The sequence below is a fragment of the Pseudonaja textilis genome, chromosome Z, assembly GCF_049901715.1.
Source record: "Pseudonaja textilis isolate UNSWEBS1 chromosome Z, rPseTex1.2, whole genome shotgun sequence".
NCBI lineage: Eukaryota > Metazoa > Chordata > Lepidosauria > Squamata > Elapidae > Pseudonaja > Pseudonaja textilis.
Window position 1 is genome coordinate 19,685,899 of NC_142008.1, and position 18,269 is coordinate 19,704,167.

The following is an 18,269-nucleotide window of genomic DNA, read 5'->3' on the forward strand; positions in this document are numbered from 1 at the left end:
AATTGGATTCAGGTCTGGGGAATGGGCGAGCCAGTCCATAGCATCAATGCCTTAATCTTGCAGGAACTGCTGACACACTCCAGCCACATGAGGTCTAGCATTGTCTTGCATTAGGAGGAACCCAGGGCCAACCACATCAGCATATGGTCTCACAAGGGGTCTGAGGATCTCATCTCGGTACCTAACGGCAGTCAGGCTACCTCTGGAGAGCACATGGAGGGCTGTGCAGCCCCCTAAAGAAATGCCACCGTACACCATTACTGACCCACTGCCAAACTGGTCATGCTAGAGGATGTTGCAGGCAGCAGAATGTTCTCCACAGTGTCTCCAGACCCTGTCACGTCTGTCACACGTGCTCAATGTGAACCTGCTTTCATCTGGGAAGAGCATAGGGCACCAGTGGCGAATTTGCCAATCTTGGTGTTCTCTGGCAAATGCCAAACGTCCTGCATGGTGTTGGGCTGTAAGCACACCCACCACCTGTGGATGTCGGGCCCTCATACCACCCTCATGGAGTCTGTTTCTGACCGTTTGAGCAGCCACATGCACATTTGTGGCCTGCTGGAGGTAATTTTGCAGGGCTCTGGCAGTGTTCCTCCTGTCTCTCCTTGCACAAAGGCGGAGGTAGCGGTCCTGATGCTGGGTTGTTGGCTTCCTCCATGTCTCCTAATGTACTGGCCTGTCTCCTGATAGCACCTCCATGCTCTGGACACTATGCTGACAGACAAACCTTCTTGCCACAGCTCGCATTGACGTGCCATGCTGGATGAGCTGTACTACCTGAGCCACTTGTGTGGGTTGTAGACTCCGTCTCATGCTACCACTAGAGTGAAAGCACCGCCAGCATTCAAAAGTGACCAAACTATCAACCAGAAAGCATAGGAACTGAGAAGTGGTCTGTGGTCACCACCTGCAGAACCACTCCTTTATTGGGGATGTCTTGCTAACTGCCTATGCTGGCCACCTGTTGTCTATTCCATTTGCACAACAGCATGTGAAATTGATTGTCAATCAGTGTTGCTACCTAAGTGGACAGTTTGATTTCACAGAAGTGTGATTGACTTGGAGTTACATTGTGTTGTTTAAGTGTTCCCTTTATTTTTTTGAGCAGTGTAGATCATTTGGGATAAGAAACTGAAGAACCAAATGAAAAGCATATTGGTTTTCTTTTAAAAATACTAAAAAGTAAAAAGCAAATAAAGCAACCATGCCCATTTAAATATCCTTATTTGAAAATGCTAGTTCTGCTGCTGAAAGTGATGATGGTACTTGTAGAACCTCATCTAGTACACCAATTGTTCTCTTTTCTTAGGTTGGTGGGCCCTTCAGATACTCATTCATGCCTGGACATCTCACAACTGCCCTTGAAGATAATCTGAAAACTTTAAATATAATAGAATGTAGTGGCATGGCCAGTGATTGACATATCTTGGTGTGCTTTGTGAGTTGCACTGGTTGCATTTTGCTTCGAGGAGTGACTTGATGTGCTGGTACAACCAATAAAACCCTACATGGCATAGGGCCCTAATACTTTGATTACATAAGAGACTTCCTATCTCACATAACATCTGCCCAACTGATTAGATGACCATCCACATCACAAAAAATTGGGCTGCCCCAGATACATCTAAGAAACATCCAGGAGAGGAGGTTGACAAGAATTTTTCTCTATTTCAATCTAGCTGCTTTAGATTTCAAGCCCATTTCTCAGCATTACAGCCCATTTCTCTCACAATACATGGCTACATAAGAATCTGGACAATGACCTGTCACCTTATTTTCTGTATATTATGCAGAAATAAATCTTTTGACTTCATTTAATCCCTATCATGGAAAATAATTCATCTGCTTAGAGCAGCATAGCAAGATTGCAATTAAAATCAGGGGAGCAGGACCAGTCAAAGAAATGGCAATCTTGATTGGTTATGTTCAGGGAAGCATGCTTAGTGCCTGCAGATCAATGGCAAAATATTTGATTTATTTCCCTTAGGTAATTTTATTCATTAGATTTGTATCCCACCTTTTCTGCAAGAGTTCAAAGTGGAGTATATTGTAAAGTCATACAGCCTTCAAATTTATCCCATAACAGTATCATATGCAGTAGGCGGGACTGACAGATAATTACTATGCTATATTCACCCAATACACGTAATCCTCATCCTTTAACAAAGGTGCTTTTTCAAGAGGCAACTGGACATCCTTGTTTTTATTTGAAAATATTTCACTTCTCATTCAAAAGCTGAAGAAGTTTCTTGGATGAGAAACAAAACATCTTCAAAGAAAAATCAGAAAGTCCAGTTGCCACTTGAAAAAGCACCTTTGGAACAGCCATGACCTGGATGACTTAGAATCTCCATAGATCTCATTCAGCAACTTCAATTGGGACTGGAATTCTCATCATTAAGCAAAAAGTTTGTTACCTGAATTATGTATCATTAATTATTGGAATTCTGGTAACCTTGAATGCAATAATTAGTCCAGGACTGTAGTGTTGTTTCATCACAATTTCATGCTTCTCTTACTCTGCCATGCTCATCTCTGCTTCAAGTTCCCCCTTGCCTACCTATCCCCCTCCCGATCTCTGTCATTTGGGGCCCTTGCATTCCACTGTCTACCACTTTGTCTTCCTCCTGCTGCTACTGAAGTTTGCCAACGGAGTTGCTGGTCCTTTGTGAGACCTCCAGGTGGCCTCCCTGAAGCTTCCGTGCAGAGGAGAGGAGGATATAGATGGGTGGGAGTCAGAGGTGGTATTCAACAGGTTCTGACCAGTTCTGAAGAGCTGATAGTGGATATTTTGAGTAGTTCGGAAAACCGGCAAATACTACCTCTGACTGAAGAATTTACAGTATCCTTCCCCTGCCATGCCCACCAAGCCACATCCACAGAACTGGTAGTAAAAATGTTTGAATCCCACCACTGGTGGGAGTTACTTGAAGTGGTAACCCACCATCTTACAAACACACTGTTTGTAAATGTGGACAAACTGCCCAACACCTGGATTTTGATTACATGACCTTGAGGCCACTGTAACATCTATTAACTTTGAGAACTGGCTGTAGCTATCATTCATTCAGTGCTGTTGTAACTTGAAACAGTTGCTGAACAAATGGTTGTTAACTGAGGACTACCTATTCATTTTTGCTTGCATTCATTGATGGTGCGCTAGCAGAATGTCCTTCAGAGAAGAATCTGGTCTGTGAATAAATGGCCTTAGGTTCAATCCTATCAATTCTAAATAGGACTTTTTTTTATGAGGCACCTCTCACCCAATCCTGAAACATAGGCCTGAAATACTGGAAAATTAGAAACAGTGTGAACTACCCTTTCTCAATCTGATGCCTTTCAAATATGTCAAATAACGATGAAGTACTGGTCTAATACATCCGTAGGACATTGGATCAGGATAGGATGCTGTAGACAATACTGAATCAAACAGAACCATGGCCAATTCAGCCTCTTCTGGTTTTTTTTAATCCTTTGAAAGTTGCAAGGATATAATGACAGCTATAAAAGGGTAATGCATCAGTTTGATTCATATAGGAAGTGTTCCTAAGGGCAGGACATTGGAAAATCATAGCTAGGGAACAAGATCCTGGATAAAGTACCAATTACATGGCCTTCACTGGTATTCGCGTATGGTGGTTATCATGGTTGATAGCTCCTTCTATGTAATCCCATGAAGAAGCCACAAAATGGACAGATAGCAAAGAATACTGGGCCTGGCAAATGCAAGGTATGATTTATTACCTGTTTTGGATTGGGTTGCTAGAAGCCGAATCAAGTGATTCTGAGAGGATCGCAGGAGTATTACAATATCAGCTGGCAACGTATCTCTGTTTTTGGCTAAGAACCCATTTACATTATAAAGAACCTGAATGAAAATACAAAAAGTCAGGAACAGTTAGTTATTCAATGCTATTTTTCTTCTTCTTCAACTGCTTCTTCTGTTCTTGAATTAGAAAAAAAAAGAAAGTTCTTAGGAGATAAAGTAGATTGAATCTGCAAATCAATAAATCATAAAAAAATCATAAAAAAGAAAGGTGATATTCAGCTAGCATATGAATATACTGATTCACTTTGGAAGGCCATGGAGGAAATGTGTGATTACTGTACATGTCTGCCATTCATCTGAGTAGGCCATTACAGGTGTGCTAGTCAAAAAGACTAGTACATACAGTATATAAGGACACTGTAAATGTGTGAGGAGAGTAGGCCAGCAGAAGAGTATGTGTATATGCCAAAAGGCCCTCTATATAGTACCCATGGCAACAAGTACGTCTCAAGGCTCTTCCTCAAGACTTAGAAATAGTTGTGCTTTGAGAGTGTGCCTATTCACAGGGAAGATTTACAATTTGGTTCTTCCTCATGGACAGTGAACTGAGGCTACTGGAAGGTGAAAAGTAACCAGCATTAATAGAGGTCTTTGTTTGAAGAAGATGTACAAAAAGACATCCATTCTAATACAATTACAAGCACATAGGTCAGTATTGTTGATCTACATATTCCAGTGCCACTTTTCCCAAGCAGTTCTCAAATTATACTGAATTTCAACTGAAACCCAAATCCAAATCATCTAGAGAATACTGGATCAAACAGACTATTTAGCTTTAACATGGGCTGTTCAGATTGGTAAGTGTCTCTTATGCCAATGCAGCAAGCGCAGGATCACTATTCATACAAGAAGTAGCTTTAAGGCCTACGTGACCCATGAAGTTGAATATACCATGAAGTCTTGAGCACATAAAGGCAGCCACAGTTTTGAAAGAAATGGACCACAGGCTCCAGGCATATGTGGCAATGCTGTTAAAAGAGCTGGTTTTTTAAAACTTTATAATCTATTATTTTTTTTTAGTGACTGCACTACTTATAAATGCTCTAGAGAAGAAAGAGTGTTTCATGTGTGTTCTATGATCCTGGAGGAAGATTTTCTTTCTTTCTTTCTTTCTTTCTTTCTTTCTTTCTTTCTTTCTTTCTTTCTTTCTTTCTTTCTTTCTTTCGTTCTTTCTTTCCTTTCTTTCTTTCCTTTCTTTCTTCTTTCTTTTCTTCCTTCCTCCTTCCTTCTTTTTTCCTCTTCTCTCTCTCTCTTTCTTACATATACACAGAGAGAGGGAGGGAGGGAGGGAGGGAGGGAGAAAGAGAGAGAGATAAGGTATAAATGTGTGCATGGAGTCAATATTTGTAATCGTTCAAGTATAACAAGCTGCTTCGAGTTTTGTAATATATTGAGACAAATTAGCCATTCCTGTTATAAAATAATTGTATTAATAGAGAAGAATTATTCAGTCTTTTTACCTGCCCTGCATAATGATTAATGCCAAATGTCAAATCAAATCTCTTTGGTCTCCAGAAATATTTGGATTTCAAATTGTCTTCAAACTTTTCTGTAAAGATAAACACTGCTCTTATAACATCACCAGTATTACCTTAGCATTTGTATCACTCATCTAAATATGCATTTAGAAATTTTAAAAATATTTTGGTGATATGAAGGAAAATTACTCTGGAAAGGATGCTCTGAATTTCCTTCTGCTCTGGGTTAAGTAGACGAAGACTTTATGGTTCTGCCTGATATTTCTAGTGAATAGCTTCTTGAAGCAAAAAAATCTTAGCTATACAGATACCATTAGCAGTGTGAATATTTTCACCCTGAAGGCATAAATGAAAACAATTCAGTTGAGAAATCTGTATAAAAATGGGTAAATCTATCAACTTCAGCTTTGCTCAGTTTGATGCTTTTTCAACCATGAATTTATTTTGTCTGCCTTTTTAAAAGAAGTCTGTGTAAGTTTAGACGTGTAGTTTCACAGATATTTCTAATAAAATGTATTCTTAGTTTTTGCTAATATATTTATTTCTTTAAGCAATTATGACTTTTTGTTAAAAATTTCCCAAACTACACACTTGAGTATGTATCTGTTTTCCAATCACACATTTTTGTAGGCATTTTGGATATGACTCTGGAATTGTCAAATGCAGATTCTAAAGTGTCAGAAGTCAGAGTAACAGATTCAAAATGGACTTTTGGTGGGGTCTTCTAGTCCAACCCTCTGCTCAAACAGGAGACCCTATACCATTTCCGACAAATGGATCTCCAGTCTTTTCTTAAAAGCCTCCAGTGCTAGAGCACCTGAAGGCAAGCCATTTCGTGGTTAATTGTTCTCACTATTAGAAAATTTCTCCTCAGTTCTAGATTGCTTATCTCCTCAATTAATTTCCATCTATTGTTTGTCTTGCCTTCTGGTGCTTTGGAAAATAGGTTGATTCTTTCTTCTTTGTGGCAGCCCCTCAAATATTGGAATCATATCATATCACCCCTACTCCTTCTTTTCACTAGACTAGACAAACCCAATTCCTGCAACCATTTTTGATATATTTTAGTCTCCAGTCCCCTATTCCTTGTTGTCCTTTTCTCCATTCTTTCCAGAGTCTCTACATCATTTTTATAACATGGTATTAAACCTGGATATAGTATACCAAGTGTGGTCTTACTAAAGCATTATAAAGTGATAGTAGTACTTCTATATTATCTTGATTCTATCCCTCTGTTAATGCAACCTAGGATTGCATTGGTTTTTTGGCTGCTTCCGCATACTACTAGCTCATATTTAAGTGATTGTTCATTTCCAAGATCCTTCCTGATTACTACTTGTTTCACCTAATCTACATTTGGTTTTTCTTGCCTAAGTGTAAAACCTCATTTTCTTTACATTGATTTTCATTTTGTTAGATGGGCCCAGTGTTCAAGTTTGTTGAGATAAATCTGGATCTTGAGCGTCTTTTCTGGGATGTAGACTAGGTGTGAATTAGGTAATTTTAAAGTAATCTGTGAAACAATCCTATTTCTTTTTCAACACTAAAAAAGGCCAATATATCTTTATGTACAAGCTATCAACAGCTTACCAACAAGTGTCTGATCAGTGGCTTGAGGAAAACTACTTTCTTCATCAAGAAGGGACAGTAATCCCATTGGCTTTTGTAGGAATATATCTAACAGTGGTTTGTTGTCTTCATACTCAATAATCTGTGCATCAATGCCTTCATTCAGGTATTCATTCTATAAGAAATAATAAAAAATGTTTTTCTGAAATATTTTGTAGATACTGTAAATATTTTTCTGTGTAGGTGAACAATAGGAAAAACAAATGTATTTAATAAAAGATTTAAGAACTATGGTCTGAACCTAAGCTTCCAATCAAGCAATAAAATCATTCTGTCTATTTACTTGACCACCAATCCATGGGAACAGGCAGCCAACAGTAGCCATACTTTCCCTACTAAAAGTTAAATTTATATAATTGATTTAACCTTCATCGTAATAATTCTCTTAATACTACTCCAAATGTTCTTAGAGGATCATGAAAAAAATGCCAGGAATCGAATCAAATAATAATAATAAAACCCAGTAATAACTAAACAAGCTGGGATTAATATTTTCATCCCTCTAACCAATATTTCCTTTTAGTACTGGTAGGGTTAGACCCGTCATTATTATAAAGCTGTAAGGAATCTAATTTTGTTCATATTTAAATGGCAACATTATAAAAGATGAACTGAAAAGGTTATGTGGACATGGGGTATTAAATCTTTATTAGCATCAGTTGACTTGAACAAGTTCCTCATTTGGAATGAACTTGAAATCTGATAGAAGAGAGTAGCACACAAACCAACTAAAGCCCTCAAGCAAAGGAGGTAGGTAAGATATAGCAGCCCAAGAGGAAAAAAAGCAGTAGTCATGTATAAACATAAATTGTAAAGGCAGCCATTATGTAGAACAGATAGGCAGGAGACTAACAGAGTACATCTAGAATCATCAACTAGCAGTCAGGGGCTCAGTTAAAACTTCCACACCCCAAGCTTATTCAGAATCCAATTCAGTGATGGATTTTAATGACACTTGTTTCTGTAGGATAGAGGAGAGCTAAATTTGGTTTGTATGACAAACAAGTATTGCATTATAAGTGCTATGTTTCTGGCACTTGGCATGTTCCATTCAAAAATAAAAACTGTTGCCCAACCCTTTCCAAGGAACTGAGGAAAAACTCATTAAAAATAATGTTACTGTAGAATAATCCTGCTGGATCAGGCCAAGGCCAAATTTTCGTTCAGAATTTTGTTTCTTATACCGGATATCTTTGAGATGCTTCCAAGCAGGAGATGTGATATTTCCTTCTGCCACAGTTGTTTCCCTATAATTGGTATCTAGAGGTATCCTGTCCCCAACACAGAGGTAACAGTGAGTCTTCAAGACTATTTGACCTTCAGTTATAAATCTCTCTTCCATTAAGTTATCCTATATCTTTTAAAAGTCATCCAATTTAGTAGTTCTCAAAACATGTTGTGACCATGAATTGGTGTGGTGTTGGGGGTTTCCGGTTTAATGTGTGAAGGGTGAAGGATGTACGTTTGTGTTTATTTTCATGCTCATGGTCATGATGTGTTTGATTTCGTTGTACGAGGTGCAATGACAATAAACTAAACTAATTCCATAGATCAGTTATGTACTCTGTGAAGAAAGTAATACTTGAAATCCAATAGCATACAAACCAAGTAAAGCCTTCCAAAATATCTTAAGTAAACCTAAAACTTGGGCAAGGCTGACAAAGCATATCAAGAATAATTCCAATCTGTTGAGACTGGCATAGGAAACAATTAAGTCTGGTGCCAAACATCAAATTGACAAATTGTCCCGAAACCTGGAGACATAAACTTTCTATTCCTGTTTTCTGCCCTCACGACTTTTTCACTCCCCAGTTTCAACCAGTCATGTGCTTGCTTCTACTTATTCTTTTTGAGCTGCTCTTCGGAAGACCTCAAGAATGTAGGCCTCAGACCTTATTCTTATCAAAACCTCACTAGAAATGTTAGAGAAAAGAATGAAGCAAAGACATCTACTGGAAAAACAAAATAGTAATCCATGATTCATGCTATTTGTGCTTTCTGAGATAGAAGTAAGTCAGTCCAGGAGTCCTGATCCCTGTACATCAAGCCACATTCCTGGCATGGCACAGCAGAAGGAATTTTCAGAAAGTTTGCATGTAATAATATGCTCATGGAGCAAGACCTCAATGACAAATTGGTAATATCTTCCTGAATTCAGGTAATATCTTTTTGAAAGCAGCACTAGTGTGCTTCTCATTTCAATCTATGGAGCCCCAAGAGGAATTACAAAGCTGTCATTGAAATTACAAGGTTAAAAACACTTAACTTAAGGGCCAAAAATACATTGCAACATTTTTTCCTACACTATGAACAAAGCAGCTTCATCATCTGGGATTTCTGTAACATTTGTTCTTTCTCTCCAATGAAGAACACATTCCAAAGCAAATATCCCAAATACTGCTTTAATCAGCTGAATGTTCTTCTTTCATTCCTTCCCTAAACTCCACAAGTCTGTTTATTCATTTTCAATAATTGTACTGTTTTGTTTTACCCCCATCTTAAAAATCAAATACATTCTACTGTTATTTTAAATTATCCATCTTTCAAATTAACATGGGATACTTCCTACATGAAATAAAATTGCTAATTCCTACTCCCAAATGGTTTCATAGTTAATATGCTTGCTGGCAAATTAATAGCATAGTCATTTTTATATAAAGAATTGCTCACTGTGCTGTCCATTTTTAATTTTATTTTTGCTCTTGAACCATAAATTATACTGTATGCCTTATTCCACATCAAAACAAAATTGCATTTGTACCAAACCTATTATCACTTCATTCTGTTGCCTGGATACTCTAAATGAGAAGCTTAATGCATTTTCAGACAGACATTTAACTTGTGGAAAATAATCAAACAATTGTGCACAGAACACACACACAAACACACACCCTTTTTCCAATTCTTCTTTATTTTTCTTCTCAAGGAAGCCAAGGTTACCTTTGCTAGTTAAAAATGTATGAATTCAGAAAGTATCAAGTTTCTTTCTTTGCCTTCTTACACCACACTAGGAGTCAGCAAGCTGCGGCTCTGGAGCCACATGTGGCTCTTTCATTCCCTCCCTCTCGCTGGTTGGCTCCACAACTGATAGGGCTGTCAGTTAGGACAGGTAGAAGAAAAAGGATGCCGTGCTAGAAGGAGACTCTATGGTGAGGGGAACCAGACTTCCAGTCGGCTCCAGAATTGAGTGGAGGGCTTTTGGTTAGGATCTTTGTGGTTCTTTGAGTGTTTGCTGACCTCTGCGTTACATCAATGGCCCAATTGCTTGTAAATGAGAAACAGTCTGGGCTCCTCATATACTGAACATACCACTTTTTCTACATTCAGAGTCATACGTTGGTGAACATATTATATAACCTGAGCATGGTTATGGCCCGGGTATTGTTAGTCCCCCTTCTCTTTATTTGCTGCAAAAATGGCAGACTGGGAGCTTCACTGTCACTGATTAGTTCCTCAATAGTAAATGACAATTATTTATCTCTACATTTTGCTGAGACCTCTTCCTTATACACTTTTAAAAAGGAGCACTACTCTCCTACCCTTTCATTTAGTTTTTGGCAAATATTTCTGCTTTGGTTTTTTTTTTTTTCTATTTTGAAACTGAAAAGTTTTTGTTTTAACGCTCATCTGGCTTACGAGAATCATACCTCAATCTTCATTTGGATATGGCAAACCTCCAGTGGACAATCAACTAAAATTTTCCTCTGCAGCATGAACTGTGTTTTCAAGTCCTTCAATAGCTCCTAGAACAACACAAATGGAGGAAAGTATATTTGCATGCATATCTACATAATTATGCCTACCTGTTCCCATGCAAAGATATTTTGATTGAAGTAAAATTGAATCTGTTCATTAGCAACATTGATACAGAGTTGCTCAAAAGAATTTCTTTTGAAGTTTTCAAAACCGAAGATATCAAGAATTCCAATGTTTAGTCCTTTGTCGCTTCCACTGAAAATACACAAGCTTTGTATTACATTTCATTCTCATTTAGTTATTTCATTTCAACTTCACAGAAAGCTGTTTAAAATACTTGGGAATTATGCTAGGCAGAAACGGGTAGAGTCTAATGTCCAGAGTTCTGGAATGGCTGTTCATCAAATGCTAAATATCTCAACTGCAAGAATTAGTTTCTGAAAACAAAGGAGCCACAGAAACAATTGTTCTGTTTTCAGTGCTCTTGGAGAAAGCGTATATGTCACATAAGTATTTGTATATCATGTGAAAAACTTGTATTATTTGCCATTTTTGTTTTGGGTTTTATTTATTTAAACAAAATAAATAGAAAAGAAAGCAGAAGGAAAGAAACAAACATTAAGAATATGCATATACTTAACATTTTTATACAAATACACTGAAACTTTTGAAAGGCTGAATGGAAGAAAATGACCCTGCCTGTCCCCTTTATCAGATAGAAGACATTCCATATTGATCTTCAATTCATAAAGTCATCTCAATTCACAGAGGGGTGGAGGGAATCTTACCTTAAACCTATAGTTGGTTTGAGCAGGACATTAATATGATTGACTATCCAACTAAAGAGCCACCCATACAATGCTTTAGCTGTAGCATCTCTCACATCAATAGCTTTTTCCATTGTGTTGGGTTGTATAATTGTTTCCCCTCGGGTAACCACACAATGAGAGGTTAGGGCTTCTTGCAACTTATTTGCTTGGATAAATAACAAGGAAGCAGCTAGAAATAAAATAACTGGTGTTATTTCCATATTTCCACAGGTCTGTTCAGATAGTTCAGGTCTGTTACTTAGTTTTGCGTAAGTACCTCTCCTAAGGCACTCTTCAGTAATCTCAAGGTCCGAACATTACTTCTGCTTCCTATTCTTATTCAATATTATAAGGAAGGGAGTTTTTGAAATGAAAGGAAGAAAATTGTCCCACAGAAAGTATAAAGAAATATGAATCAATAATAAACAGAGTAAAATTACCCAGTAAGTTAACAAATTAGTTCCCTGGAATACTAATTTTATATAGCCAAAAGGCACTTGCCACCCCACATAAAAAAAGTTTCAGCAAGACCCTAAGTTCTGCAGAAATAGAAAAATATTTTAATCAAATGAGCACTAAAGATATCCTTCTTGATATAACCTTTCGTCTCTTTTTGGCCTGTCTTCCCTTATTTTTAATACTTCTTTTTCCCTAAGCAGAAAATTGTAATGAAAGAATTGCACTAGTTATTAAAACATCTGGAGTAATTGCCTGCTACTTTCAGCCCTGGGTTTACATCAAACCTACATCAAATCTTTTATGGTTTGACAATGAAAATGCTATGCAAGCTTTTCATTAGGATTTGAAGGTTTCTATTAAGTATGTGGAAATTTACCTTATACACCTGAGAATATAATGAACAGGACAGACTCCATGTTTGTTCTTAATCTGAACTTTTAGAGATCAGGACATTTATATAACTTGTTATTCTGCTAATGCTTAGTAAGATCGAAAAATATTATGTGCTTGGCTTGGTTTGAGATGCATAAAGGGTCACCTTGACATTTTAAGAATTATTAATGATCTTTTGTGTAATCTTTTAAGTAGAAAAGAGGAAATCTGATGATAACGGTGAAGAGAAGAAGGTTGGGTGATTTCCATGGATGCATGGGAAGAGCTATGAAAAAGACCCAGAACTTTCTTATGAGATTCTCTGTAATTTCTGTGTGTGCAAAACAGAAAGTGTTATGTAATCTTTTAAATGTGATAATCCTATATAAGGTTGTATTTACTGGAAGGGGTCTCTCCTTTCTCTCAAACTGTGGTCTGGGAGATTGGGAGTTGATATTGTAATATCTAATAAAGCCTGTTATGGATTCTGATTATCACAGTCTGTTGTTTTATTTTTATCTTATTCTCACAAGTATACATGACACTGTAGACTTTCCCCTTTTTTTCTAAATGGCTACAAATAATATCTCAATGGAAAACATTGAAGTTGAATGTCATCAGGGGAAACCTCATTACGCTTGTAGGCATCCACAAGTTAATATGGCGAAATCAGTCTCCCGTTTGATGACAAGGTCAATAAGACTGGACTCAGGTGTTGAAGAATTTTATCAATAGTATTCTGCCATGTTCAGATTGCTTCAGATTTCATAATGAACAAGACAACTGAATAAAGCTGTAATCCTATACGTCAGATATAAGAAACTGGCATTCTCCAGAAGCTTTTGCTTCAAATGCTGCAAGCTCTGAACACTGAACATTTTGACAAAGATCATAAGAGTTAAAGATGAAAATATTTTGAGGTTCAAAATTATCTATACTTGATATACAGACTTCCCTGAAAGTAAGCCTACTGAACTCTAAGAAACAGATTGCTAATCTATTTTAAAAATAAGAATAACTCACAATTCTCCAGAGGCATTGGATTGGAAATTATGCTCTTGTCAATCATGTACTCAGTTACCTCTGATGAAAATTCAATGTTACCCACATTTAAAATGGCAGCAAGTACACAATATACACACTCTAGTTCCTGAAAAATAAGTGTACAAAAGCATTCCAATTCAGTCTTAAAACAGACAGAAGAGGGAATAGTCAGTTAATATTGATTTTGCGCTTAATGAAAAATCAAAATTCTCTAATAGCTGCATCTCTTTCACTTCACCTTAATCTTAACCATAAGGATGTCATTGGAACATAAAAAATGTAGGGTTATCCAGGTAAACCTTCAAAGTTAAACTTATTAGGATGGCTTTTTGACAGATCTCTCTTCTACTCTGCCCTATAGGTTGGTCTGCAATTCTCACCCTGGCTTTTTCTGGATATTTTGAATTACAGTGTAATTCTGAACCTTGCCATCACTCATGCTTATAATAATATTTCATTATTTCGTCTGAAATAAGCCCACAGAATAAAATTTACTTCAGTCTCTTTCTCTCTCTCTTATTCTGTAATTGGATTTTTATTTACTGAAAGCTAGTTCTTGATACTGCAACAGTAAATGACAAGTAGAGGAGAAAGCTATTTGTTTTTTTAAATTATATATAACTTCAAAGCATAATAATGTGTTTGGTTATACTTTAACTTATCATGGGAATCCAATGTATAATGTATGCCTTTTTTTGAACTGGTCAATATACAGTAGGCATTTAAATAAAATAGCCATTTAGCCATTGTATTTATTTTATAAATTCTTGTAGGATTGACTGAGATTATTATGCCAATACTGGTCATTTTACAGTAGCATATATACACTGCTCAAAAAAATAAAGGGAACACAAAAATAAGACATCCTAGATCTGAATGAATGAAATATTCTTATTACTTTGTTCATTACATAGTTGAATGTGCTGACAACACAATCACACAAAAAATTATCAACAGAAATCAAATTTAGCAACCCATGGAGGTCTGGATTTGGAGTTACACTCAAAATTAAAGTGGAAAAAAAAACACTACAGGTTGATCCAACTTTGATGTAATGTCCTTAAAACAAATCAAAATGAGGCTCAGTAGTGTGTGTGGCCTCCATGTGCCTATATGACCTCCCTACAATGCCTGGGCATGCTCCTGATGAGGTGGTGGGTGGTCTCCTGAGGGATCTCCTCCCACACCTGGACTAAAGCATCCTCCAACTCCTGGACAGTCTGTGGTGCAACGTGGCATTGTTGGATGGAGCGAGACATGATGTTCCAGATGTGCTCAATTGGATTCAGGTCTAGGGAACAGGCTGGCCAGTCCATAGCATCAATGCCTTCATCTTGCAGGAACTGCTGACACACTCCAACCACATGAGGTCTAGCACTGTCTTACATTAGGAAGAACCCAGGGCCAACCGCACCAGCATATGGTCTCACAAGGGGTCTGAGGATCTCATCTCGGTACCTAATGGCAGGCTACGTCTGGAGAGCACATGGAGGGCTGTGTGGCCCCCTAAAGAAATGCCACCCCACACCATTACTGACCCACTGCCAAATCGATCATGCTGGAGGATGTTGCAGGCAGCAGAACATTCTCCACGGTGTCTCCAGACCCTGTCACATCTGTCACATGTGCTCAGTGTGAACCTGCTTTCATCTGTGAAGAGCACAGGGCACCACTGGTGAATTTGCCAATCTTGGTGTTCTCTGGCAAATGCCAAATGTCCTGCACGGTGTTGGGCTGTAAGCACAACCCCCACCTGTGGACTTTGGGCTCTCATATCACCCTCATGGAGTCTGTTTCTGACCATTTGAGCAGCCACATGCACATTTGTGGCCCGCTGGAGGTCATGTTGCAGGGCTCTGGCAGTGCTCCTCCTGTCCCTCCTTACACAAAGGCGGAGGTAGCGGTCCTGATGCTGGGTTGTTGCCCTCCTACGGCCTCCTCCATGTCTCCTGATGTACTGGCCTGTCTCCTGGTTGCACCTCCATGCTCTGGACACTACGCTGATAGACACAGCAAACCTTCTTGCCATAGTTCGCATTGATGTGCATCCTAGATGAGCTGCACTACCTGAGCCACTTGTGTGGGTTGTAGACTCCGTCTCATGCTACCACTAGAGTGAAAGCACCGCCAGCATTCAAAAGTGACCAAACCATCAGCCAGAAAGCACAGGAACTGAGAAGTGGTCTGTGGTCACCACCTGCAGAACCACTCCTTTATTGGGGATGTCTTGCTAACTGCCTATGCTTTCCACCTGTTGTCTATTCCATTTGCACAACAGCATGTGAAATTGATTGTCAATCGGCATTGCTACCTAAGCGGACAGCTTGATTTCATAGAAGTGTGATTGACTTGGGAGTTACATTGTGTTGTTTAAGTGTTCCCTTTATTTTTTTTTGAGCAGTGTATATATTGCAGCTGACATCTTGGAGCTAGTCCTCTATTTCATTAAATATGGCTCAATCTAATTTGTATGGCATGCATGCCATTTATTTCCAGCAGCACTCTCCCTGCTCCCACTCCACTTTTAATTGGGTTTGCCACATAACTTTTAGTCTGATTTTATGATGCAAAGTGACATCTGGCCTTTGAATGTATTTATTAATGGAATACACTGCTTCCTTGTGAAAAACAAAATGTTTTTTTTTCAAGTCAGATTATTTTGTCTATGTTGTAACCCATATTGGGCGTTTTCTAAATACAGCAGAAATTTGGATTTAATAGTTACATTTTTGCTGATGTCACTTTACTAGTACTGGGCATTTCTGTTTATTTTCATCTAATTAAAGAGGGCCTATCAATGGAGACATAATATTTGCAAATATCTTAAAATTCAAAAGGAGGGTAAGTTAACAAGCCAATCTTTTGTAAATGGGAAAATGAAAACAGAACCTGAAAATAAGGCATATTCATCCCACCTTCTTATTTCTTTAAAACTAATGTGAATTGATGCCAAAACAATATGATTAGAACTACAGTATTAAAATTATAATTCAAAACTCTTGGGACAACTAATTGATAAATAAAAGTGAGCTTAAACACTAAGATATGATTAAGAGTCTGAAAAGATACTTATTGGTTTTTTGAGATTCTGTATTGCACCTAATGGATTTCAACAGTGTTAAATATAATTAGATCAAAAAAGTCAAGTAGAATTGATTTTACATGTGCTTACAACTCTAGGATTTATTTATTTAGATCCCATTTTCAGGTTTTGGAGACCTAAATAATAATAATAATAATAATAATAATAATAATAATAATAATAATAACAACAACAACAACAACAACAACAACAACAACAACAACCTATATTGTCAGAGTACAACATGTGTACAATGAGATTAGCTGAGCCTCCCTTCGTATACTCTTCCCAACACAACTCATTGTGAGGACAGAAATCCCTAACCCAGTCCCGATCTTATCACACTATGTGACCTTGCTGCACAACGTGCCGGCCTTGCAAGTCTTTCATACTATGTTGACATGAAGTTATTTTCCATTCAGAAGTCTGATAGCCCACGGGTAGAAACTGTTCTTCAGCCTGTTGGTGTGACTGGCTATGCTTCTATATCTCCTACCCGATGGAAGGAGAGTAAATAAGTGCTGACTGGGATGCGAGTCATCCCACAGAATTTTCCTCACTCTTCTAAGGCAGCGAGCCCTAGCAATGTCATTTAGTGGTATCAGGGAACAGCCCATGATGTTTTGTGCTGTGCTCACCACCCTCTGTAATTTCTTTCTATCTGTGGCTGTCAAGCCAACATACCACAGCATAATGCAATATGAGAGGATGCTTTCTAAGACTCACCCTCTTCATTACCTTTCTATTCAGGAGCTTGCTTGACCTGGAAAGAGCTAGTGATCAAGTACCTTTAACTATCATGCTTGCAATAGTTATTGCCCAGTTGTTCACTTTTTTCTGTCTTGGTTTAATTATGGATAAGTGAGTAAGAGATCACAAAAAGAAATACATGAACACAGACTTCCCTATCTATTAAATTACTCTTAACTCTTAGGATAATCTTTGTTCACTAGCCATGTGTCAATATCTATCTCCTAAGCATAGATGGTCTTAGAAAACTATACAGGTTCCAACATCCTTGAAAAAGCATAATCAGAGAAGGTTCCTATCAGTAACCCCAGAATATGTCCGAGATCAATATGCAAAATTCTATAATCTTCTTCCTTCTTGATATACCGGGGTTGAAATTTCTAGAATTCAAAATAACTCAGCCAAATAACTCATGCCAAAAAATGGATACAAGGCATGGAATTCAGCAATATCAATACACTGGTCTAGTGATTAAGGCACTAGGCTAGAAACCAGAAACCGTGAGTTCTAGTCCCATCTTAGGCAAGAAAACCAACTGGGTGACTCTTTCTCAACAGATTTGTTGTTTGAGGGAAATAGGAGCAGGGAAGAATATTGTGTGGGTTTGCCACCTTGAGTTATTGATAAAAAAATAATAAAGACATGATAGGTAAAAATTTCCTGTCCAATAGTTTCTGCCTGTAGGGGCAGCATTCCTTTCCATTTCTTAGCCGAAGCAGCTAGTATTGTCCAAAGACGCTTCCATAGTTATGTGGCCAGCATGACTAAAAGCCGAACTGTATGGAATGCTTACACTTTCTCTCCAAAGTGGTACCAATTTATCTACTTGCATTTGCATGCTTTCAAACTACTAGGTGGGCAAGAGCTGGGTGAGTAATGGCAACTCACTCTTCTCAGGCCTTGAGCCTGGTTTTTCGGCTTTCCAGCTGACATGTTAGGCATCTTTAACTGCTGAACCACCATGCCCCTAAAGGCAGGGTATAAATAAACAAATGGTTGCTCTTTAATATGTATTATTTATTTGGTTTTTATTTGACCTTTCCTTTACAAGATATAGGCAGCAAACAAATGACTTACTCCTCCATTTCCCCCTGTGAATCTGCTTGCACATAGATTGT

At 37.9% G+C, this 18,269-nt stretch overlaps 1 protein-coding gene across 3 annotated transcripts in view; it reads right to left on the reverse strand.

The window, feature by feature from the left end:
- The window catches only part of MYO3A (myosin IIIA), a 102,850-nt gene that overhangs the window by 50,897 nt on the left and 33,684 nt on the right, over positions 1 to 18,269 (reverse strand). For all 3 annotated transcript variants that reach the window (XM_087918527.1, XM_087918526.1, XM_087918528.1), the window contains 6 exons: positions 13,299 to 13,425; positions 11,424 to 11,634; positions 10,743 to 10,890; positions 6,901 to 7,054; positions 5,293 to 5,381; positions 3,748 to 3,871 (listed from right to left, as the gene is read on the reverse strand). In XM_087918527.1, coding sequence (XP_087774653.1) covers positions 3,748 to 3,871; positions 5,293 to 5,381; positions 6,901 to 7,054; positions 10,743 to 10,890; positions 11,424 to 11,634; positions 13,299 to 13,425 — 853 coding nt within the window. The remainder of the gene's footprint in view (positions 1 to 3,747; positions 3,872 to 5,292; positions 5,382 to 6,900; positions 7,055 to 10,742; positions 10,891 to 11,423; positions 11,635 to 13,298; positions 13,426 to 18,269) is intronic.